A 22114-nucleotide genomic window follows, 5' to 3' on the forward strand; every position below is an offset into this window, starting at 1 on the left:
AGTGATCCATCATATTTCACAACATTGTTGTCGGATGTCTGACATCTAACCGAAACACACCGAATAATACTCAACAAACGAATAGCCCGAACAAAGGTTTGTCGCAAAACAGTCAAAACCAGAAGGCTCTAGAGATGACTACTAGTGCCAGTACTTGTCAGTCCCGTTGTTTCGACCCCCGTCAAGACGCCGCGCTACCGAACTGACAGGCTTATGGTCTGATTTTGAAACCAACTATCCATTGGAGAGCCCCTTATCTTACAGGGGGCGCTCTGTGGTTGAACTATCCCCCTGGTTGATCAAAAAAAGCGACTGACCGTTGTTGTTTCGAAACATGGCCTGTCTGATTCCCGGTTTCCGATCCCGACATCGGCCCGCACCCACACCCGGTGCACCATGCTCAACTTTCATGTCATGCTTTTGATGGTCATACAAATTATCAGCCATCCGCCGCGTTCCCATCTGCTTCGATTTGCGCCACGTCATCCACGCCAGCGTCCACTCGAATGTATTCGTTTGGTATCAGGACGCGTCAGAAGCTCAACAGCAGACGAGCACAAACAAGCCCGGCTCGGGTCCAGCGAATCCCGAAGGACTCGTCTCTGCCAGAGGGAATCCGGCAAACCTGGCTGAATGACCACTCAGCCTCATCATCATCACCATCATCTTCATCAACGGCGTCAATAGAGAGCGGAGCGAGGCCGTCTCGTCATTTTCGATGGCTTTAGACAGCGAACAACCAACACGCGCACACACCGAAAAAAACTACAGCCCCCCATTCATTGGACCGTGTTCGGCTACACCATAAATCATGTCGGTCTCAATTCACTCCTTCTGGACCAATGACTCTCGAGTGTCCTATCAGCAGGCAGCCAGGCAGGGGAACTCCCCCCGGGGAATGCCGAGAGGGAACCGATGACTGAAGAGGTGTTGAAATTACGTTGTATGCAAATACAATGCCCGGGACTCCAGTCGGCTCTACCGAAGGCCGTATATGCGGAATCAGCAATTGAGCGGTACAAATGTTCACCGACAGGTGGCGCGACAGGTACCGCCTCTCTCGGCACACGGCAGAATGTGGGCCACCTCCTAGTTCAATTTCAATCTGCACCACCGGGAGGGGTGCGTTACTGCAGCGAAGAAAGGATTAGGCATAAGTTGGGACTTTACGGGGCTTTTGGGCCTATCCTCCGGTTTCGACTTCGAACTGGGTGAAGCGTGAAACGCATGCAGAAAGGGATTCTCTGAATCATAAACAGATCATCACATGGCATCACAGAAGCCGCTTCGGGCCACGGTGAGGATTTGGAAACTCAAAACCCGACTGTCATCCTGTCCTAATCATCGTTCCCGGCTGGGATGAGGCTCACCGAAAACGACCTTCTCAGCATAACTGGAAATCGTATCGCCGCCCAAGCGCACGCATCAAGGAGCATCCTTTCATCAACACTCTAGCCGGGTACCTTGGGACGGGTGCCAGCAGTGGATCCAGGTATCGGATCCCACTCTGAGATACATGTTTTGTCACGTGTATCAATCACATCACCAGAAAACGGAAGCACCGAGCTCTCCGGGGTTACGTTAGCCGATCGTCGGCAAGTCCTCAAAAGAGGCAAGGGCTTCGATTTTTTCCTTTTCGCCTTCTCGTTATCTCCGTTGGTGGACCAATCTGATTGGCCACACGAACCCACCACCACCGTCAGGCTGGAGGACGGCAGGACGAGGCTTGATGCAATTGAAGCGAAAGCTGGACACATAATTGAATTGTGTAGCTCTGCGGGCGGTGATGTCCGGCGGGATGTGCAGGAATGCCGTCTCAGTAACTTTGTCCCCGTACGCCGTACGATTTGTTTCCGACTCGACAGGCTAGCTTTCGATTTGCCCACAATTCCCACCGGAGGGAGCGGCCGCCGGGCTCTGGGATGCAGTTCTTCGGTCACGGGTGTGCGTGAGTGGACCACACAGTAGTTGTTGTTGTTGTTGTTGGCTTTCCCAAAGTTACTGGGCCCGTTCCTCTGTTTGCTGCAAGATTGGTGATCGAGTTGTGGGAATTGGGATTTGCGACCTTTCCGGCCAGGCACGTGTAGGCGAAAAGGCTTTCTGCCGCCACCGAGCGTTCCCGGAGGTCCGAAAACGAAACCGATGACTGGACTTGATGGATCCTATGCTAGGGTCATTGCTGGGGATGGCAGTTGGTACATTCGAACGGCACCGTTTCGGGTATAAATTCGTCAGATGAATGTGTAAAGCATAGTTTGTGAATATAACCCATTGTAATTGACAACTTTGGAATGAAAGTTTGGCAAAACTCTGCTAATCTAATCACTAATTATCCTTAAATTTATATTAAGTCACATTTCGTTTAATTTTCAATTAGTGGCATAACTTTTATTTAATGTTTCAAATTTTCTTAATTTAAAGATGTTTAACAAACTTCGAACTTATTTGTTTATTTATTTCGAATAATAAAAAAAATCTCATTTCGTAAAGTGAATTAAATCCTAGAGATTAGGCCATTGTCAACGAGACATGGCGAGAAGAACGAGAATCCCTGCCAGCGTTTTGTTCAGATGGAACGGAAATAGTTTGCTCGGAAGCTCTACACTGAGCTGAAGATTAGCTGTTAATATGGGCTCAGTCGTTTTGATGGCCATCCTATCGTTCTACCCATCGGAACTTATATAACACTGCCAACGACCAAGCCCTGCAACCAAAGTCGGGAACCACTTCATCTAAATTAACTTGTTTGAATTGCAAACGATTGGTGCAACGTTACATCAACAATTACCGATTCAATTTGCGGTGATGGCATTCCATAGCGTCTCGAAATTCCGGAAACCTAGAAGGACCAGATGGGAAAGTAGCGTTGATACGTTCTCTCAAATCTCTGCTCCAACCTCACAAAACCTCGAGCAGATTGAAAGGGTTTATCACGGACCGACTGGTCTGTTGATTTGCATCTCGGATCGCCTTTTTTGCGATTCGTAGATTGTTCATTGCTCACCTCTGCAATCTTGCAGAGACCACATCAATCGCCAGCGAAGAGTGGACCACGCGTACGAGTGACCTGCTTGAGTCTGCATCCTTGCACGGGGCTGCCGAATCAATAAGCACCGACAGCAGTATGCTCATCGTTTCATGGTGCATGCTCCGTTAGCTCGACAGAGACCACTAAAGTGGTGCCTCGGGGCTCGGGGCTGCTGATTGTTTCCTTCGAAGATGCGAGAAACGCCACATTAATGCCAATAATGGCCAACGCCTTCGCTCGTCCGTCGGTTCCGGTGGACTGGACGGCGTTCAATTAACGGGCACCATAAATGAGCAGTCAATTACGGCGCTCGACGTGCGCCGTTCCTGGGGAGAAGCGCCACAGCCGGTGGCGCTGGGATTTTTCGATTATTGTGAGCTTAAAAATCAATTAATTTAGTTTATTTTCCAACTTACCCTCGGGCACCTTCTCTAACGCGTATGCCTTTTTTCTTTCTCTCTCTCTCTTTTTCACACAGTGCCTGATTCTAACGTTGGCCAAGGCAGCGCACAGGGATAACCGAGGAGGGGGTTCGAATGCAACGCTAAGCACGTGGTCGCCGTCGGCGTCGTTCGTGGATCTGGAGGACGAGGACGACGAGGAAGTACAGGTGAGTCCACTTCGAAGAATGACCCACCGCCGGGGTTCAATTTTCCACCGAATCAAGATGCAATTAGATGGCTCGTGGCTGCACTTTCGCTCGATTTTCCGATTATCGTCTCCTGTCTCTAGACTGGCATGTCGTTCCGATCTAACTGTCCGCTGCTGTTCCGGTTATCCGGCGTTCTTAGGTCTAGCCCGGGCACAGCACAACAATGGTCTTTAAAATTAGAAAATGCTTCGTGCCGATGTTCATTAGGGTTTCAGTGGAAATTGGAAATCACATTCCGAAACGATAAGCTATAAGCCAATTGTCTTCATGTTTATTCGGAAAATCCATCGATACGAGTGAACACTTCGCCATTTCCCCTAAAATTCGATTTATTTTTAACTCTTCAATTTCTTTTTTATTTCTATCAAATAAAAAATGACAAAAGAATTCTATTTACATTTTTAAAGCTACACTTCACCATAATTATTATTTCTATTTTGAATACAACCCAACATATTTCAATATAATCAATTATTCAACGTTCTGCTACTTTATCCCTCACTCAACAACTTTACTTTGTGAACAATCTTTGTCAGTACTATTGGCCTTAATCATCCCTTTGTTTGCAGCTTGCTCGGTGTAGTGAGTAATTGATTTCTTCGGTTAACGCCTAGGTTGCGTTACATGTCGGATGATTGCTTTAACTAACAAAGTGAAATCAATGCAACAACCCGTTTTTTTGTAATCATCAAAATAACAACGTTAATTACTGCACGTTATGCTTTGGCTTTCGGTTTCAGAAACGAGCGAAAGCTCAGGGCTGGTCATCGTGGACCGAGTGGTCCACCTGTTCGCGGTCATGCGACGGTGGCGTTGCATATCAGTTGCGCCGGTGTCACGCACCCCACGGCTGCAAGGGGGACGCGGTGCGGTACAAAATATGCAACATGCAGGTAAGGGAAGGGCCTCGCTCCAGCCCTCCTCGGACTCTGGAGCGCGAAGCATAATTGTAATTGAGCATAAATTTTCCCAACTTTCTTTTTTCGGATCCCCATTACGCAGCCCTGCCCGGAGCAGCAAGATTTTCGGGCCCACCAGTGCTCGGCGTACGACGATGTGCCCTACGATGGGGCCCTGCTGAAGTGGACTCCACACTACGACTACTCGGAACCGTGTGCCCTCACCTGCAGGTACGTGCGCGGTGTCGATGGTTTTCAATTTTCCGCTGCGCCAGGGATATTATTTTCAATTACAAAGAGAAGAAAACATAATCCAGCCAGTCAGCTAGCTAGAGAGAGAGAGAGAGAAGGAGCATCATTTTCCCGGTCTCAGTGAGGCGCCACCGTGGTGGGCGAACGAGTGGACGAATCGCAGCCCGACGAAACTCAACAGTTTGCTCGTAACTCTTGATGTGGATAAAACGTCGCAATCGAAAAACAAGGGCTCCCTTTATTGATTTTATGTGGCAAAAAAACGCACCGGCAAAGTATTAAGCGTACGATGTTTTATCAATGAAGCTATTTTATCCACTTTTTACTCTTGTTATGAGGCTTTGAAAAACTTACCAACAACAGAATCTGTTTTCCACTAGAATGAGCTATAATTTCCTGTTTTCCAGGTTGTCATCGTTTCGCTGAAAAACATTCTGAAACGATACAAACATACCTGAAAATGTGCACGGAAAATTATGAGCACTTGGAACAAATTAAGTATCAGTCACCAACATTGCAGTGAAATGCATCAAGCTGGTCTTGGTGCTTATTAAAGGGAATTGTGGACCATATATTTACTGCAGTGGAACTTCATTACGAAACTTCACTTTATTTTATTTCGTTTCGTCACTTTTAACTTTATTTCAACTGTTAGACAACGGTTTCTGTAAATAACCGTAATAAATAGGTGAAGCGATGAATCAACAGAACATGCTTTGATTTAGTAGAGAGTTATGTAAAACATGCAAACTGCGCGGTCAGTCGGGTATTATTTTGATTGCCTTCCTTTTTAAAGAACTTTTGCAACTTACAACAGAAGCACTTAAGTTAAGCATTATACTGACGAACATAAGCAACATACTAGAATGCGAACGACACGCAAACGATTGCAAACGGTGATTTGAACATGAAACACATCAAACAGAGCAGATAATTAGAAAGGTCTAATCGATAAGCATTTTTAATGAGCCACAATTTGAAGCATAAACAAAGCTTGAAATGTAATTTAAATGAGATAATCATGTGCCACGATCTTCAACCCATTAGTTGCAATGTAACGGAAGCGAAACCTTTTATAATATCAACCATAGACAGAAGAAACACATTACAACCGAAATGTTTCCGTTCTGCGTAATGTCCGCGTAAAATCTGCTAAAATGAGGCAACGCGATAAGTAAACTGCACACCAACGAACATCAGTCACCATCCGTCAGATTGTTTCCTGTTCCACAAGTCAGAACAAATTATTGGTAGGGAAAGGCCCAAAAGCCCGCTGCCGTCGGCCGCCTTCCGAACCGCTGTCTTCTTTTCCGCCTTTTCGGCCGAATTCGATCAAACTCAATCTGGCTAATTAACTTTTATCATCCTCCGGTGAGCGAACGGCAGGCAGTGATATCGGCTCGGTGTGCAGTCATCTGGCAGAAATCAATTATTCGCTACCTTCCGTTAAAAGCAAAGCAAGCTCGTCCATTTGCCCCGACTTGGGTTCCCCCGGCACAGGACGAGCAATATCTATCGATATCCCGAGCGATAAAAGAACATCCTTCCGAGAACGCTAAGCCGGAAAGCCTTCGAAACATTCGACTCTGTGCAGCCGCTTTTAAGTACGGCTCCTCAGTACCGGGACCGCGGGGCACACCCGTGCCGGGCCTCCGGAGCGGTTCATCAGTGACCGGGGGGAACGTGAGGTCGGGCGAAAAACTTCCTTATCCGGTAGTAGAAGTTTTAGTCCTGCCGCGTCGCTCGTCTCGTCTGTTCGTAGCGGCGGCGCGATGGTGGTGATGATTTAAGTTCCGATTCCGAGCTTGCGAGGTTGAAAGAAAATTGCCAGTCCTGGGCGTGCGTCCCGACAGCGATCAAAGACTGGTGACTGGCTAAGCAGCTTCTCTGGAGCAACTTCTTATCAGGATCAGCCGTGTCTATCGCATCAGAGCTTCTCGGCGCAGCGATATCTCGCCGGAGGCATTGAAGGCGGCCGGTTCACGTTAGGTCCTTTGAATTCCACCAACATACCTGTCTGATAGGTCCGTTCTGAGATGGCAAGACTGCACCGACCGTGTAGGGATGCCCTACTGCAGGTCAGGACCGCACGACGCCGGATAACAACAACATACCAGCTACGTCAGAAGCTAGATATTAACATGGGTTCTAACAAGCGGCCCGGGCTTGCTACCTTACGAAACTATGTTTGATCCTTTACGAATAGTTTCAATACCCGGCGGAAAGACTACTCAAGGCGATTCAGTCTTCAGTTCTATTGAGGCATGAGCACGGTCTCCCGTCTTCAAACATCCCGTGCGAAAGCAGCTGAAAGAGGTTGGCAATATCATCATCATAAAAAGGGCGGCAGCATGCTGCTTTTTTCAAGTTGATCAAACATAATGCTCCCCGAGAAGTCGTTCGTTTTGATTTATGTTATTGTGTTTCCTCCTTCCTGGTCATTTCTTCTTTCCCGTTGGCCGATCTTGAAAAGGATAAGATAGATGGTAATTAAATCATAACTCAAATGCATTTAAAACTTTATGGTAAAGTTTATTAAAAATGCAATAAACACGGCAGAAAGTTCAGGTTTTAATCAATTGCTGACTGGGAAAGCTCCACTCTAAGCTTTGCCAAACGGACCCTGCTCTGCTACAACATGGTTCGTCAATTCACGGGTTTGTGAAAATAATTGAATCATTGAACAATTTTGAAAGGATACGTTAGGTTCCAATCTTGAAAAGTTGAGAAAAATGTGGATCTAAGATTTGAGAACGTTCTTTTCGAATCCCTTAGTTTCTGGTTTCTAGATACCAGTTGTAACAATTTACAGCTACGTTTGGGGACTTGTTTTCCATTGTTGATGTATTTCTTGAAATTGTTCGGCAGTCGTAGGAATATTACTCCGTAACTCCGTTATTCTAGTTCTAAATATAAAGCACTACTAAAGCCAATTGAAACCGGGTTAAACTAGCAACCCGATTTGCGTGTCAATCTCGGAACGGATTGCGTCACGTAGCAGGAGCGTGGCGCTCCCTTTACCGAGATCTTTTTTTCAATAAAAGTTTGTTTATTGGCGCTGGACGCGCACCGTGAAATTATTGATCTTGTTGGCTTCACTGTTCCTCAGCCAGCTCGGCTGGCCGTCGACGACGTTCGATGTCCTCCGAGGTTTCGCCCTGTGGCCACAGACCAAAATCGTCCAACGCCCGCAGCGTCATTAAACGCTGCGGCACCGCAATTTGCGCCGGCGACGAACTAATGAATTTACTTTCATCAGACGCTCGGTTTTATCGCGCGGCTCTTGTGTTATCCGACCATAAAAGAGGCCACCGATAAAGGAATTGTGGGCGCCCTCGCCCGCCCCGGGTTTGGCCTTGGTTTCACTTACTTCAACCAGTTTCGCCCGGTCTGGCGGGCGCTTTAAGAAACGATAAAAGATGCAAACCCTCCTTGCACTGGAAACTTGCACCGAAACTCACCCAACTCTCTTTCACGATGACTGCTTACAGGGGCCGCCCGCAGCACCTGCTGGAGGACATGCCGGACTCGGCCGGGGCCAGCGAGTCGTTCCCCATCAGCGACGACGAACCGAGCGTCATCGTGCAGCTCTCGAACCGGGTCCAGGACGGTACCAGATGTCGCCCGGGCAGTCTCGACATGTGCATCCAGGGAAAGTGCCAGGTAAAACGCCATGCTTTATGTTCTATTTTCACCTCCCTCCCGCGCCGTTTCCAAGCAGCGATAGAAAATCCCCCAACTCTTAATCCAGAGCAAGTCAGCGGAGGCAGCGGCAAGATAGCGGAACTCAAGCAAACTCAACGGCGCGACAGATTTACAACAGTTTCTCAACGGCGAGCTGAGTTTTCATCCGCCCAGAAAAGCCCCTCGGCAGCCCCCGGCCAAACTGCACCCCCACAAGGGGTCCCCCGGGGCGTAGATGTAAGAAGTTAGTACAGTCTTTTCAGGATCACCTCTGAAACGCCGGCCCCGGCGCCAAGGGACGGACTCCAAGAAGTTTTGAAGCCGTCGACTAAAGCCACAAGAGTTTCGCACACTCATCTTACAGACAAACTTCAAGACGCTTCGTGCGCTCGTCACGGTGCAAAGTTTTTCGATTAATGCACAAAAATGTCCCCGTTCCCGGGCCGCCCCTAGGGTCGTTCAGCCACCTTTCTGCCCCCCTGTGGGACGGTCCTAGAGCACCCGCCATTGTCGAAAGTGTAACGTGTTCGGCATAAAGTTTTCCCACGCGTAATTGCACTCTCACGCACTCGGCCCGGATGTTTGTATTCATAAAGCCTACGATTATGTTGTGTAATGATCTTGATGATGATGATGATGATGATGACGGCGGTGATGATGCTACTTTGGAGGCTCTTCCAACATGGGGTCGCATAAGTGTTGATTTCCGCACAGAAAAAACGTCCAACAATAACTCAACAATGGGTGCATTTCCTTTCTGTTTTGTGCCTCAAACGGGTAGTGTAAGGGGCCCTCAGATTCGTATAGGATCTAACGACCAAGCCGACCGCATGAAAGAAAGGACGAATGTTGTCCTTCGACAAGGGTCCAGGACGATGTCTTGAAACCGGTATCGGCAAACTGGAAATAAAACGCTTCCATTCTCGGTCTTTCTTTCACGCTCGCTCTCTCTCACAGGGTGGATCCATTGCTCCGGGGCGATAGTCTGACGGTCCTTTCCCAAGATTTCCATATGCCAGCCGAGGCCCCTTTCGTGAGGACCATTTATTTACAGACGCCGCTGCAAAAACCAACCTCCCCAGGACGAACCCGAAAGCATATGGTGTTTTGTGGTGTAGTTGAGGTTCCGATCCCGTGTGCTACAAGACACATTGTCCACCGGGTCGGGTCCGGAGCGGGAATCCCGTTCTGTTTTTGCCATCTGCCATCCACGTGTAGTGGCAGCAGCATCGACACCTAGACCGGTCGTACGGACAGGTTGATGACAGTAGCCACCGAGCCAGCTAGGTATGGTGTGAACCATCACCGCCGACACTACGGGTAGTTACATCATCCGGTGACTGCCCGAGCACCCGACAAGATTCTGCCACGCCGGATGCTGGGGTAGTGTAAAAGTCAAACCGATGCAATCGCCAGTTCATGACCCAATTAAATAAAATTGGAAGCGAACGGAATGGACGCACCGGGGCACCATATGAAAACTTACGGACGAGAGGTGCACCTTATGACGTTCCGAACTGCTAATTGACTTCGCAAGAAGCGAGCGGAATTTCAGTGCATTCGAGGAGGACTCCCTTTAATTAATTTACGCTACAAAAACGAACTAGAATGGTTTAATTTTTGCGCGGTTCGTTATGGGAGCGTGCAACCAAAAGTTGGCCCCGATTTCGGTAGGATTCCAGTTGGTAAGGCTGAACCTCGAAACCATGAGGTCGCTCTGAAAGTTATGGGGTGTTTACGGCAATGTATCGACATCCTAACGGGACTGGCTCATAAAACAAGTAACAAAGGCAAGGGCAAGAATTATACCATCAAATCGCTAGCCTTGGGTTGATTGTAAAGTGATAGTTTCTCACATGTGCCGTCAATTTTTCAAGAAAATGGACTGTGTCGTACTTATATTTTTTTTATGTTTATAAAAAAATTTCCATGAAACTTTTGCTGATTTAATAAATTTTCTAATGTACTTCTATTGTTTTAAAAATTCTTCAGCAATAAATTTTCACTTATAAGACTATCGTTATTGGAAATGTTTTATGTAAAGTCAAGTCTGTTCCTATCATTCCTGTATCATTTAATCTGATACCTTCTAACTAGATATACTTCTTTTTTCTTAACCCAGAAGAAGCATTTCCAAATGCTTTTCTTTTTGACGGCCCATGATTGAATGGCTGGACCATAAATGGATTGAATGTTCTAAAACCGGAAAAAACCAAACGAACAAACCGCTTTCGCCCTTCGCTTTTGGACGCACCCAATTTAGTGAAATAAAACAGGCTACTCGCAACCGATTGCAGCGCTCATTGCAGAGGCCCTGAGCTACGGACCGGTGGGGTTTGTAGGGCTCCGAAACCTGTAAACTTCCCACCCATAAAAGCGTTGACCCCTTTTGCGTTGGGCCGCGATTTAATAAACCGTCAATCGCAAATCCGCAGCTGATGTTTCGTGTCTGGCCGAACATGACTGCTGAGCCTGGTAGTTGGAAAAACGGAACAGGCAGGGAAAAAAATCTTGCAACCCGCCCGTCGATCCCGTGTGAGGCCGTTTCACGCATTTGCGAAAGTGCTATCAGTGGCCCGGGCCGTGCGGGTGGCCCGAAATCATACGTATGTATGCATGCGATGCAAATAGCGGCATAAAATATGGACGAAACTTTACGGTGCTGAATATGTTACGAGCGTTTGCTTCGCTCGGTGTTATGTTTTTGGGGGCGCTTTCACTTGCCTTTTTTCTACCCTGACTCAAGCTGCCAAACAACGCTGGGGGTTTGGTTCAAATCATCAACCATCGTGCCCAGAGGCCCACGCCCTTCGATCTGTGCAAATGAATATAAAAATAAACAAAACAGAGCATTTTGTGGATAACACACTAAACACACTACTTCCCCGGTTTGGGCTCGTATTTTATTTGACCCCAACAATGGGCCCGCCCCATTCGATGCCCGGCCTCTCCGTTCGATGGTGGAACTCCATTGTTTCATGAATCCCCATCCCATTCCGACCCCGTTCCGCAGCGCGTTGGGTTCTGCGAACTCCGCAAAAGGAAAACCTATTTTTCCAACACTGACGATGGTTCAAAGGGAACCCTGTTCGAGTGATACGAGCCGAGCCCGAAGGGTTTTGCGAAACGGAATCCAACGGATCTCCTCTCGAAGCCGCTCCGTAGGGTGATAATAATTTAAGTAAGGCACAGCATCCGCACACACCACCCCCTGCTCGTTGTTGGCCAGCCAGGACCTCCCGGCAGACTTTGCAACATAATGGCGCCTGATGGTTTGACCTTCCGGGGCATCGAACGTCGGAGTAGCGTTGGATGAACGTTCCATGCGAGTGAGCCTGATACGTCGGCGAACTTCCGGTTTGTTTGTAGTGAGCGAGAGAGAGATAATTTTTGGGGCAAAATTAAATTTGGCAATAATTTATTACGGACGCCAGCATTGGATGCCGATAATTGGGGCCGAACCCGGCACCATCTGACAGGTGATTGAGTCCCGTGAGAGAGCGATCGCATTTGCGGAGGTTCCAACCTGACTTTTGCTTCCTTAAAGTATCTCCGAGCAACCTCTGACCCGGGCAGCAAACAGAGTACGACCACAAAACTCATCGGTCCACCGCCGGTTCGGGTGCTTTTCGGCCGACCGGGGATGTCGCCAAAGAAATTGCCTGTACGCGGAGTGCTTGCAGAAAAAAACGAAAGCTCACGCCGTTCATTTGAATATAGATTTGATTACTTCGTGTGGTCCGCCGGAGCGGGATTGCCAATGGCCAATTTCAGCCTTCCATCCGTCCGATGGACCAATCGATAGGAGCCCAGGCGGCGAGCGATGGGAAAGCATAATCTTGCTTCCATACGAATTCCTCCGTATCTTCAGTGGGGGCCCGGGGGGCCTGGAGATTGAATCATTAAACGATTAGACCATGAGTGGGGGCACACGGAAGAGAAAGAAGCAGAAGAAAAGGTCAGTCCCATAAAATCCAACACCGAATGGTGACCGCCACCGGAAGTCGGAAGCTGCTGCCGGCCGGGGTCAGCTAAGCCTCTGTCGGAGCGCCCCAGACAGCCGGAACAGATTGTCCATTATCAGGTCCAGGGGATCAAGTAGCTCAAGTGTTACCGGGCCGTCCTTCGGCCGGTCGACAGGCGGTCTGCCCAACTACCGCCCAAGAGAAAAACAAATAGAGAGCAAAAAGCGAGAGCGTCCACCGTCCTATCCAAGGGAAGACTTTGTTGGCGCAACGGCAGGCGTCGAGGAGGCTGGCGAGGCCTCGTTGTTGGCCTATGATTACATGATTGTTATTGGACTCCTGCCCTGATCGAATATGCGTACGCACCCAACCCTGCGAGTGGCTGGCCGTACGCCAATGATTGATCGATTCCCTTTCGACGGTCGCCCTGGATGAATGCGGACTGGACTCTGGAGGTTGGTGCGGTTTCTCGGTGGATTGCGGTCTCCCCAGAACCCCAGTGCCCAGTAAACCCACAGGCCCCAAAATGGCCCTCCCCTCCCTTCACCGGGGGCCCAGACTGCTTATGTTTTCTTATGCCACATTATACAGCTAATAAAATGTCTCGATGAATTATTAATACAATGACTGTTATTTAAAAGGGGCTCCACGGGTTCGGGCTGGGCCCGGGAGGCTCTGCAGGAGTCTCTGCCCCCAATTGGTATTCGAGCTTTTTAATGACGCACAAATTAGTAGAATTGCGCACTCCTTTTCGGGGCACGTGCCTCCGGGCAGGCGATCCTATCGGAACCGCTACCGGGCATACCAGGGCCCCAGGCTCAGCGAATGGCGAAACAAAACACATGTAGCATAAATACAACCGAAATGATTTATGGTAATTATGGCACTCTCGGTTGGCCCTCCGCAGGCGATTCTGCAGGCCAAGTTTCTTCTTTTCTTTTCGGCACGTTAAATTAAACGATTAGTTAGAATTCGAGCCTCTCGAACCCGTAGATTAGTCGTCGGGGTGGTAAGTGGGCGAACACGAGCGGCGAGGGGAAGAGGAAATCTATCATAATCTGATGCCACATTGCTTAAGCGTGTTTAAACTTTATGTTTCCCATCATAAGAGTTGCCCAATGGTAGGCAAGTATTACAGGATTTTTTTTTTTGTTTTGAGAGATATCATTTTTCTGTCAGATTTTCGGGATCATTTCGAAGAAAACTCGACCCAGATGGTTCCCCAATCAGCCGACTTTGAACTATGTGACTTTGCTAAGCCCAAGAGACCGATTCGAGGACAAGAATAAGGACAGTGTTTTAGAGATAAGCGATTTCCCAAAATATTTTGGACATATTAGTACTGAACGCCTTGTGAATTCCAGGCGCTCAAAGACTTTCTCTATTTGTGACTAACCCTAAGTGTTCCTATTAAATGTAAAATGGAATTGTGTAACTCGTCTCTATACCATGCCATTGTAAACATCAAATTAAAGAACCATTCTTTTGCCAGTCGCTTGCCTACAAGCGTTACGAAATTCCGACTTATCTTCGCCATCCCAATTAATTTCGCCAAAACTGTGTGAGGTTGGCCATTTTCTTTCCGCAGAATGGTTTGTTTTTCTGATGAAAACCTTTCAACGTTGTTTGTGTATGTGTGTTGTTTTGTCCATCATTTTTTAATGTTACGATGGGATGATGCACCCTGCCATCGAACGTACTTTAAAATCGTCCTGTTTTGTTTTTCGGGAAATTGGAAAACTTTTCCAGTGATTATTTAATGAGGAACGCCCTCGTCTAATTTAAAGCCACGGTGAAGTAAACACGCCTGATGTGTTCCACTGAACTTCCATCTCCAAAACCAACGTAGAAGGTAAGAGATAAGAAATAAAAGGGTCGCTATCTAATACAAAGTTATTTTATTGTTTAACGTTTTCGAGATATTCTAAACATTCCTCCCAACACTCTTATAAATAGTTTGTTTGTGATTTCACGATGCGCCGATATAGAACAACTCGCCTCGCGAAAACGCAAACACGTCGCAGGGTAAGAAATTCCAACGAACTCTCTTCGGAAAAGAGTTACGAGCGCGCTTTCTAAAGTCCCAAAACTTTCACTTCCCCCAGCCAAAGGATGATGAGTATCTTGGCGCGTAACTTTTCGTGTCATCTCGGTCTAATCCGCGGACCGGACATACTTTCGCATCGCGCTAATCACACTCAATAAAACACTTGCCCGCGTATCGGACCCAGCAAGTTGGCCGGAGTGTTTTTAAGACCCAGTTCGCCGAAACGACACCATCAACCCGGTCGGTGGGCGTGGGCGGTGAGTGCAGTCCCCGGCGCTTTGATCTCATCTGGCGTCGAAGAAAGTGGAAAACTTTTCCCTGCCCCGGAAGCGTCAGTTATTATTTAACAAATAAGCTTCAATGCGCGGGAGATCCGTGGCGTGTCCTTTTTCACCGAGTAAGGGCGCATAAAATCGGTGTAGCAAGAGAAATCTCGTCGCCGGGTTTGTCCACCGAAGAATGTTTCGGAAATCCATTATTTGCGCACTCGTCCATTCGCTAATCTGGACTACGTTGCCCGTGTCCTCGCGGCGGTGTATTTGAATAAACTTTAAGGATTCCCTTTAAGCATTGGATGCTCGTCTTTCTGGAGCACCAAAGTAAACCACCGGCAAAAGGTTGTCTGCTGCATTGGGTGCCATTTTGGGTGCAAAAAGTTTCTGCTACCTTCACACCAAACTTCGCTACGGATCGCCACGGTCACTGAAGATGGCCTCCACACTGGTCTCCCTTTTCTTAACCTGAGGTTCTTATTGGGTAATGAATATTTAAAGGCACTCGACTAGCCCATCCGGGGGCAAACATGGAATTAAAACATTGATTTTGGTTGTTACGTTCGCCCTTTTTACGTACGGCACTACTTGGCGTAGAATTGAGTTAACAGCAATCCCGCCCAGGTTTCAGCATAACGGAGGCCAAACTCTAGGAGCAGGATTGGAACATTCGTATAGACGGCAATCCCCCGAAGAAACAAGCAGGAATATTCCCGTAAAAACTCTAACGAAGAAAATGGGAAAATAATTGTCATACTTCTATCGGCCCAGATGCCCCACCAATGGGCCCCTAGATTTTATTTGTTGAGCGTTGCTGTGGTTAACTCCCTGTCGTATTGCATACTTTTCGAAATTCTCGAAACATTTCAGAACACCACACTACATCAAATGGTTCTCTATTTCGCCTCTCAAGGGCTCACTGAACGGTTCGAATTACATTCACCAGCACCAGCGCCGAGCCTCGATCATTCGATTCATTTATTTCTGATCAGCGTATTTCCGCTACACGCGGCACTCCTCGAGCCGCCTAATCAGAGACCATTCAACGACCGACCCCTAAGGACACGTGGTTCGGTTCAATGAAAAACCCTTCACGTCCGGCCCACGGACCCAACTTTTCCCTTGAACCGATGAATAAAAGGGTTCACGTGAAAAACCGACCCGTTGAAAGATGAAAAAGTTAAAGTTTAGACGAAAGGCGCAAAGCCAGCACGGCGCGAACCCTTCAGCGAAGACGTCGATCGATCGATCGGGGTCGGGTTCAGAGCCGACCGGCCCTTTTGTAGAAACTTTCCGTATAAACTCACTTAAATCATTAGGCACTAAATTCAATTGGGTTGGGCCTTGAATAGGTTGCGCTATTGAAATGGTAGACGCCCTTCAAACGGCCGTTTGAAAAAGGATGTGAATGTGATATTTTTATGGGTTTTTTCTCCAAAACTCAATTGTTGTGGGTTATTTGAATTTTCTAAATTTATGTAATGTTGACTCTTTTTTGCCGTTCATTATAGCTAGAGTGTTTGAGTTCCAGCGAGTACCTCTCATTGTGCCTGGCAAAAGTCGAAAGGATTTTATCCAGCTCTATGCTTATGGTATAAAACACATTAAAACATATTCATAAAACCGCAGCGTTACATGTTACTTTCTGCCCCGTGACAGTGCAGCATGTTTAAATATTGATAGTCTATGAATAAAAGTTGTCAAACAATTTCAAATCACATCATTTTACATTTACATGAGTCAGTCGCCCCAAATAAAAAACCCTGCTCCAAAGTTACTGCTCGAAAAATGGGAAAAGAAAATCAAATATACATGATATGCATTGATTGATGTCTCGCCAGGAACATGCAAATTCACTCTTCATCCTCGGGCACATTAGCAGTCGCACCGAACGTCAAGTCTGCCAGCAAGCACCTTGCGCTTAAAGCACTATCGGCGAAATCCATCGCCATCGACAGTTCCAGGCCACTTCGGACTGCACTTCTTCCCTGCAACTCCAGATAGAGTGGCCCTAGAAGTCACACTAATGCAACATTGAGACATCTTCGGGGCCCAGCCCATGCAGAACAAGGGGCACATGCAATGGCCAGAGCGAAAAAAAAGCGTCCCAGTCTCGGCTGTCACTCAGAAGTCTACCACGGATTTTAGTAGCCGGGTCCATTAAGGGTGCTGCCGATAGGAAGCAGCGAAAACGGGAAAAGCAAGCCCACAGAACTTACAGGACCAAACCTATGTCACCTTTGCCGACTTTTGCCAATTTTGAATCAACACCCCCACTCCACCATTGCGGAAGAGACTCCTTGTGGTGGTGGGGTCTGCGGTGGAACGGTTGGCGAAGCCGAATCGTACACCCCGGGGCCGGGTTCCGACTAAGTGTTTCCTCCAATAATCATCAGACCTCCGCACCAAGACGGACGATGCCAGGGCTGGGCCGGTTGACAACTTCACCGTCGTCCCGAGCACAGACTTTGGGGCCGGGACATGAATTTTTCATCGACTCTTTCGGCCCGAACCGTCTCGCCTCGTATCTACATGAACTTTCTCTACCGCTGTCTCCGTTCGCTGTCGTTGTTGGATGTAAGATGTCACCTTTGCACCCCTGTCTACCTATTCTAGACTCCAGGGCTCTCTCCCTCTACCTCTTTCTCTCTCTCTCACTCACTCTGAATCCGAGAGCTCCTGACGGCCAATCCCGATTGTCTTCGAAGCGTTCGCAGCTCACATTTCTTGGCTTGTTCACGCCTTATACTTACAGCGCGTCGGATGTGACCTGAAGATTGGATCCACCAAGAAGATCGACGTGTGTGGGGTTTGCGGTGGCGACGGCACCTCCTGCACGCAGCCCCTCTACCAGTGGGAGATAGCGCCGATGTCACTCTGCTCCGTGACCTGCGGAGGCGGTAAGTGTAGTATCCGCAGACGAAAGGGACCCGTCCTACGTGAGGTCCACCGACGACGAAGACACGACGGGCGAATCGGGCAAGTTTCGGTTCCACACCGGGTTTTCCGGGATTGAGACATTAACTGGGCTGACTCGCATAGACTCGCTCTCTCCTTCGCTTTGTCTCCGTGTGCACTCCATTACCGTTCCGGGGAAATGCGATAAGACACTCTGCAGCACTGCAACTCGAGATCATCATCTCGTGGCCCTTCACGTCTTTAGGGTTTCTAACTTAAATTTCAATAAAAACCACGGATCACGGTCATACTAGAACTGAAGCGGGTATCTGCGAGAGAAATACTAAGGAAAGTTTCGGTTCCACTGGAGTCAACCCGTGGCAAAATGACAAAGTACCTCACTCGAAGTGATGTAATTAACAGACATCATCCAATTATAGCGTCAAATGTTAGGTTGAAAAAACAGATATCATTTATTTATTTCAATGTTCAATGTTGAATGTTCAGAAGGTAGTAATCAATTTGGGTCTTACTAGGGGGCTACACGAAGCGTGAAAACTAGCGTAAAATTAATTTGTAATGTCAAAACGTTTACGCTTCGTGTGGCAGCAAAAATATAAAAACGAAACGTGAAACGTGTTTACGTTCGTGTTTTTGGTCCAAGAAAATAGAAATAGAAGAGAAATTAATTGATTTCTGAATTTTTTTATCTGTTTTTTCCGATTTTGTTGCTATACCAGCAAATAAAAACATAAATTATTCTCTGTTTGTAAGCAAAGCGTATGAAAAAAATAATTACGCTCGGGTTTACGCCTCGCGCGAGCCGTAAACGTTTTGACAGCGCCGCAGCAGTTTGGCATTAATCGTTAATGTCAAAATCATTACGTTACGCTTGATGTAGCCCCACAGTTAGACAAAAATGTATTAAAAATTGCTTTCAAACCTTTCTTCATTCTTTATCCGGGTCTTTTCAAAATCCCCGTCTTCTCCCAACATTTTTTAGATACTATTTTTAATAAACATTGTTTTATCAATTCGTAAATATAGAATCGTAAATTTAGTTCAGGTTTAGTGCGTCAATTGAAAACTTTGCTAACGAACGAACGAACTCAATCAAATAATATAAATAGTGTAAATCCAAAAATTGACCAACCAACCTTTCCTTAGTATTTTTCGTTCAACCCAAAAGTTTGGTGCCGTAACTGAAATGAAAGAATCCATCATTTGTAGGATACATTTATCATATGAAACCTAATTTTTAAATAAAATCCTGTTCATTGAGTTCGAATCAAAGCTTAGTGACATTGTTCTGCCTTCTGAAATCGACAGTCAAAGTGATATACTCTCACCGATTCCTGTGTGTTGTCGACAGATTGACAGATTTCCCATGTGGTAGGACTTCGGCTGGCCAAAGTTAATGCACATTCAAACAAATCTGCGTCGTTTGCGTTAGCCCATGAACTCCTTCCGTCCCGAGGCTCCCAGAGCCATGACAGTCATGGCAGGTGCCACCTTTTGACCTGATGCCGCCATCCATGGCCATGGAAACCGAGATTATGTTGTCAGGCAAAATCATGATAAGTTCGATCGAAGAAACAATTTCTCTCACCCACTGTAGCGGCAAATCCTTTCGTCTTGATAACATTGAGAAACGTTCCGGACGTCATCCTCGATCGGGCCACGGCTAAGAAAACAAAAATCTTTTAAGAACAAAAATCAAGCCATTCTGACGCCAGCCTTCTGATCAAAGGCTAAAATTAAAAGCAACACATGAAATTATCTCCAATCTCCCGATAAGGCCTAGTGTCGCGGATTGTTTTGGTATCCTCTACCGGTCGTCGTTGGTTGCCCTATAGCCATTACATCGAACACCATTACGACAAAATAATGAGAAGAAAGCCTCGCTACTCGTCGTCGTCGTCGTCGTGGTCCTCAGCGAAAAATCCGTAGGCCCGCAAACAATCTAATCACATTAGTATTGATTCCGGGCGCCCTTTTCCGAGGTGACCTTCATCTCATCGGTTCGCCTTTTGCTTCGTCTTTTCCACCGTCTTTAGGATACAAGATGGCGATGCCAACCTGCCGCAACCGGGTGACCGGCGTGGACGTGGAGGAGTCACTCTGTAACGCGTCGTCCCGCCCGGAACCCACCGTCGTCCAGTGTAACACCCATCTCTGTCCACCGAAGTGAGTATTTACGGTTGGCCTGAGGAATCCGGACGAAGCTTTCGGTGTTGCTTTAAACTAATTCCGGGCTCTTTCGGGAACAAACTAATTTGCCACCAGGTGGGTGACGGATGATTGGAGGTCCTGCTCGAAGATGTGCGGTGGCGGGATCCGGGAGCGAGTCGTCGTTTGTGCGGAGGAGAGCAACGGCTCCAAGAACAAGGTTCCGGATGAGGCTTGTCGCGGAGTACGGCCCAAAAACCAAGAACCATGCAACGTCCAGGAGTGTCCCAAGTGGATCGTCGGCGAATGGAGCGGGGTAAGTGGCATATTATGTTGTATTTTATGACTAGAATAATTAAGATAAACGGAGATACTTCTAAATGTTTATCTTGTTTCCCGGCCCTTTCCGTTTTCCCTCAACGTCTTGAAAATGAGCAACGTCTTGAAAATGTCAGTCCAAATGAAAGTCTTAAATAAACATGACTAGACTTGAACAATGATTGAGAAAATTAAATAGACGCAAAAAGTTACATCAACTAAAAAAGAAACACGAAATGACACAAAAACTAATAATATCACACGACCCAAAATAATAAAAATCACACAGTAAAGATTTAACTGTTCAAATATCACAGGGAAAAAGAAAACGACAAATGATCAAAAACCTCACAAACTACTAACGTTGCAAATCCTGTAAGACATTACAATTAAGAGAATTCTGCATTTAAACATGTTTGACCATTTTTTAACTTCGGCGCAGTCACACTTGGAACTTACTCCATTGGTGAGCCTCGGGAAAACTCCTTCCCAACTGCGATAATGATTTATTGCAGTAGCAGCGCAATAATAAACTAATTTATCATTCGGCAAGTCCTTTCATGATCGTGAATTATTATGCTCTCCCCGAAACTTCTTTTATCAAAATAAAAACCGAAAGCATGTGCCACAACACGCGTCCGTCCGTCGTGTTCATTCGTTTGGCGCCACTGCATCTTCATGGTCGCTAGGACACTTATAACGGTTCCCAATTAATGGCATGCTTTACCCAGGCAATATACATTTTATTGCCTACGTTACACCGACAGTGGAAGCGGCAGTAGCGCGCTGCACATGCGTTTGGCACAGCGAAAGCCCATAAAGCTCCGCACAGTCGTATAATTAGCCATAAATCCTGCCATTCATTGCATTTGCCGTTTCCTAGCCGCAGGCAATCTATCGCCGCGAGCGGAATGCATTCGACACCAGGCTTGCATCGCACATTTCGAATGTTGCATTTATCATTGTGCTGTGCCCTGCCAGACGCGAAAGATGGCCATAATCGTCGTGTCGATTACTTCGTCCTACTTAGGCCTGGTAACATAAAGTTTCACTCTACCCGTGATGACCGGGTGCCATTTGGAAAGAGTGTTTGCCGCAACCGGAAGCAAATCGAATGCAAATTGGATTTTCCCCAACACGTTTGGTTCCTAATAGTCCTTCGTGGCAGAATAACCACTTTTATGTGGCTTTATTGAAGCTCATGCGGACGACGATGACCGAGTTTCCAACATAACGATTGTCAAGATTCAAGTAGCTGGAAAATTAGAACATACGAACTTGCGTTCCACTAGCAATTTAAGGTCAGGTTCACTAAAAATATCAGGCGAAACTTGCGCAGTTTTATACTTTTTGAAATTTTTGGCAAATTTGAATCACGGTCAAGTGTTTGTTCTTTGGAATGCTTCTATCAAAAATCGCTGCTCTTCATTTCTTAGTAAATATGTTTAGATACCGGACTGTTGAGAATAGTCCTACAAAGTTTGACAACTGTTTACTGCGGTTTAGTAGACAGTCGACGTAGTCGACAGGGCATGAGGTCAAATGTTTTGAGAAGACAAATGTCCGTTTTTATTGAAACAATTAAGCTGCAAAATGTATATTTGTGTGCCATTTGCTCACTCTAAAATTAAAATTAATGTTGCATGTCTGAACAACATTGTCACGACTTTCGAATGCACATGCCGCGAACCTTTAACACTAACCTGTCGTATAACCTTCAATCCGGCACCGAGGCCATGCAGAACGCCGATGCTTGTCACTTGCCGACATTGTAGCTCACTATATGAGCATATAAAATCTACCCACCACCTCCCGAGGAGTACGGCGCCCTGTTGTTGGTCCTGGATTGGCAAACGCGAGACCGCTTCCACCGCCCGTGGAACCGAGTGTCGGATGGAGCAGTCGAATAAAACATGAAAACTAACAAAAT

At 46.9% G+C, this 22114-nt stretch overlaps 1 protein-coding gene across 1 annotated transcript in view; it reads left to right on the top strand.

Annotated features, from left to right (window-relative positions):
• Positions 1–3317: 3317 nt before the first annotated feature.
• LOC131207835 (protein madd-4) overlaps positions 3318–22114 on the top strand; it is a 29400-nt gene continuing 10603 nt past the window's right edge. Inside the window, exons 1-8 of the mRNA XM_058200465.1 lie at positions 3318–3401; positions 3507–3638; positions 4421–4573; positions 4683–4810; positions 8323–8494; positions 17555–17699; positions 19755–19884; positions 19984–20182. Coding sequence (XP_058056448.1) covers positions 3318–3401; positions 3507–3638; positions 4421–4573; positions 4683–4810; positions 8323–8494; positions 17555–17699; positions 19755–19884; positions 19984–20182 — 1143 coding nt within the window. The remainder of the gene's footprint in view (positions 3402–3506; positions 3639–4420; positions 4574–4682; positions 4811–8322; positions 8495–17554; positions 17700–19754; positions 19885–19983; positions 20183–22114) is intronic.

This window comes from Anopheles bellator, chromosome 2, assembly GCF_943735745.2.
Source record: "Anopheles bellator chromosome 2, idAnoBellAS_SP24_06.2, whole genome shotgun sequence".
Classification (NCBI taxonomy): Eukaryota; Metazoa; Arthropoda; class Insecta; order Diptera; family Culicidae; genus Anopheles; species Anopheles bellator.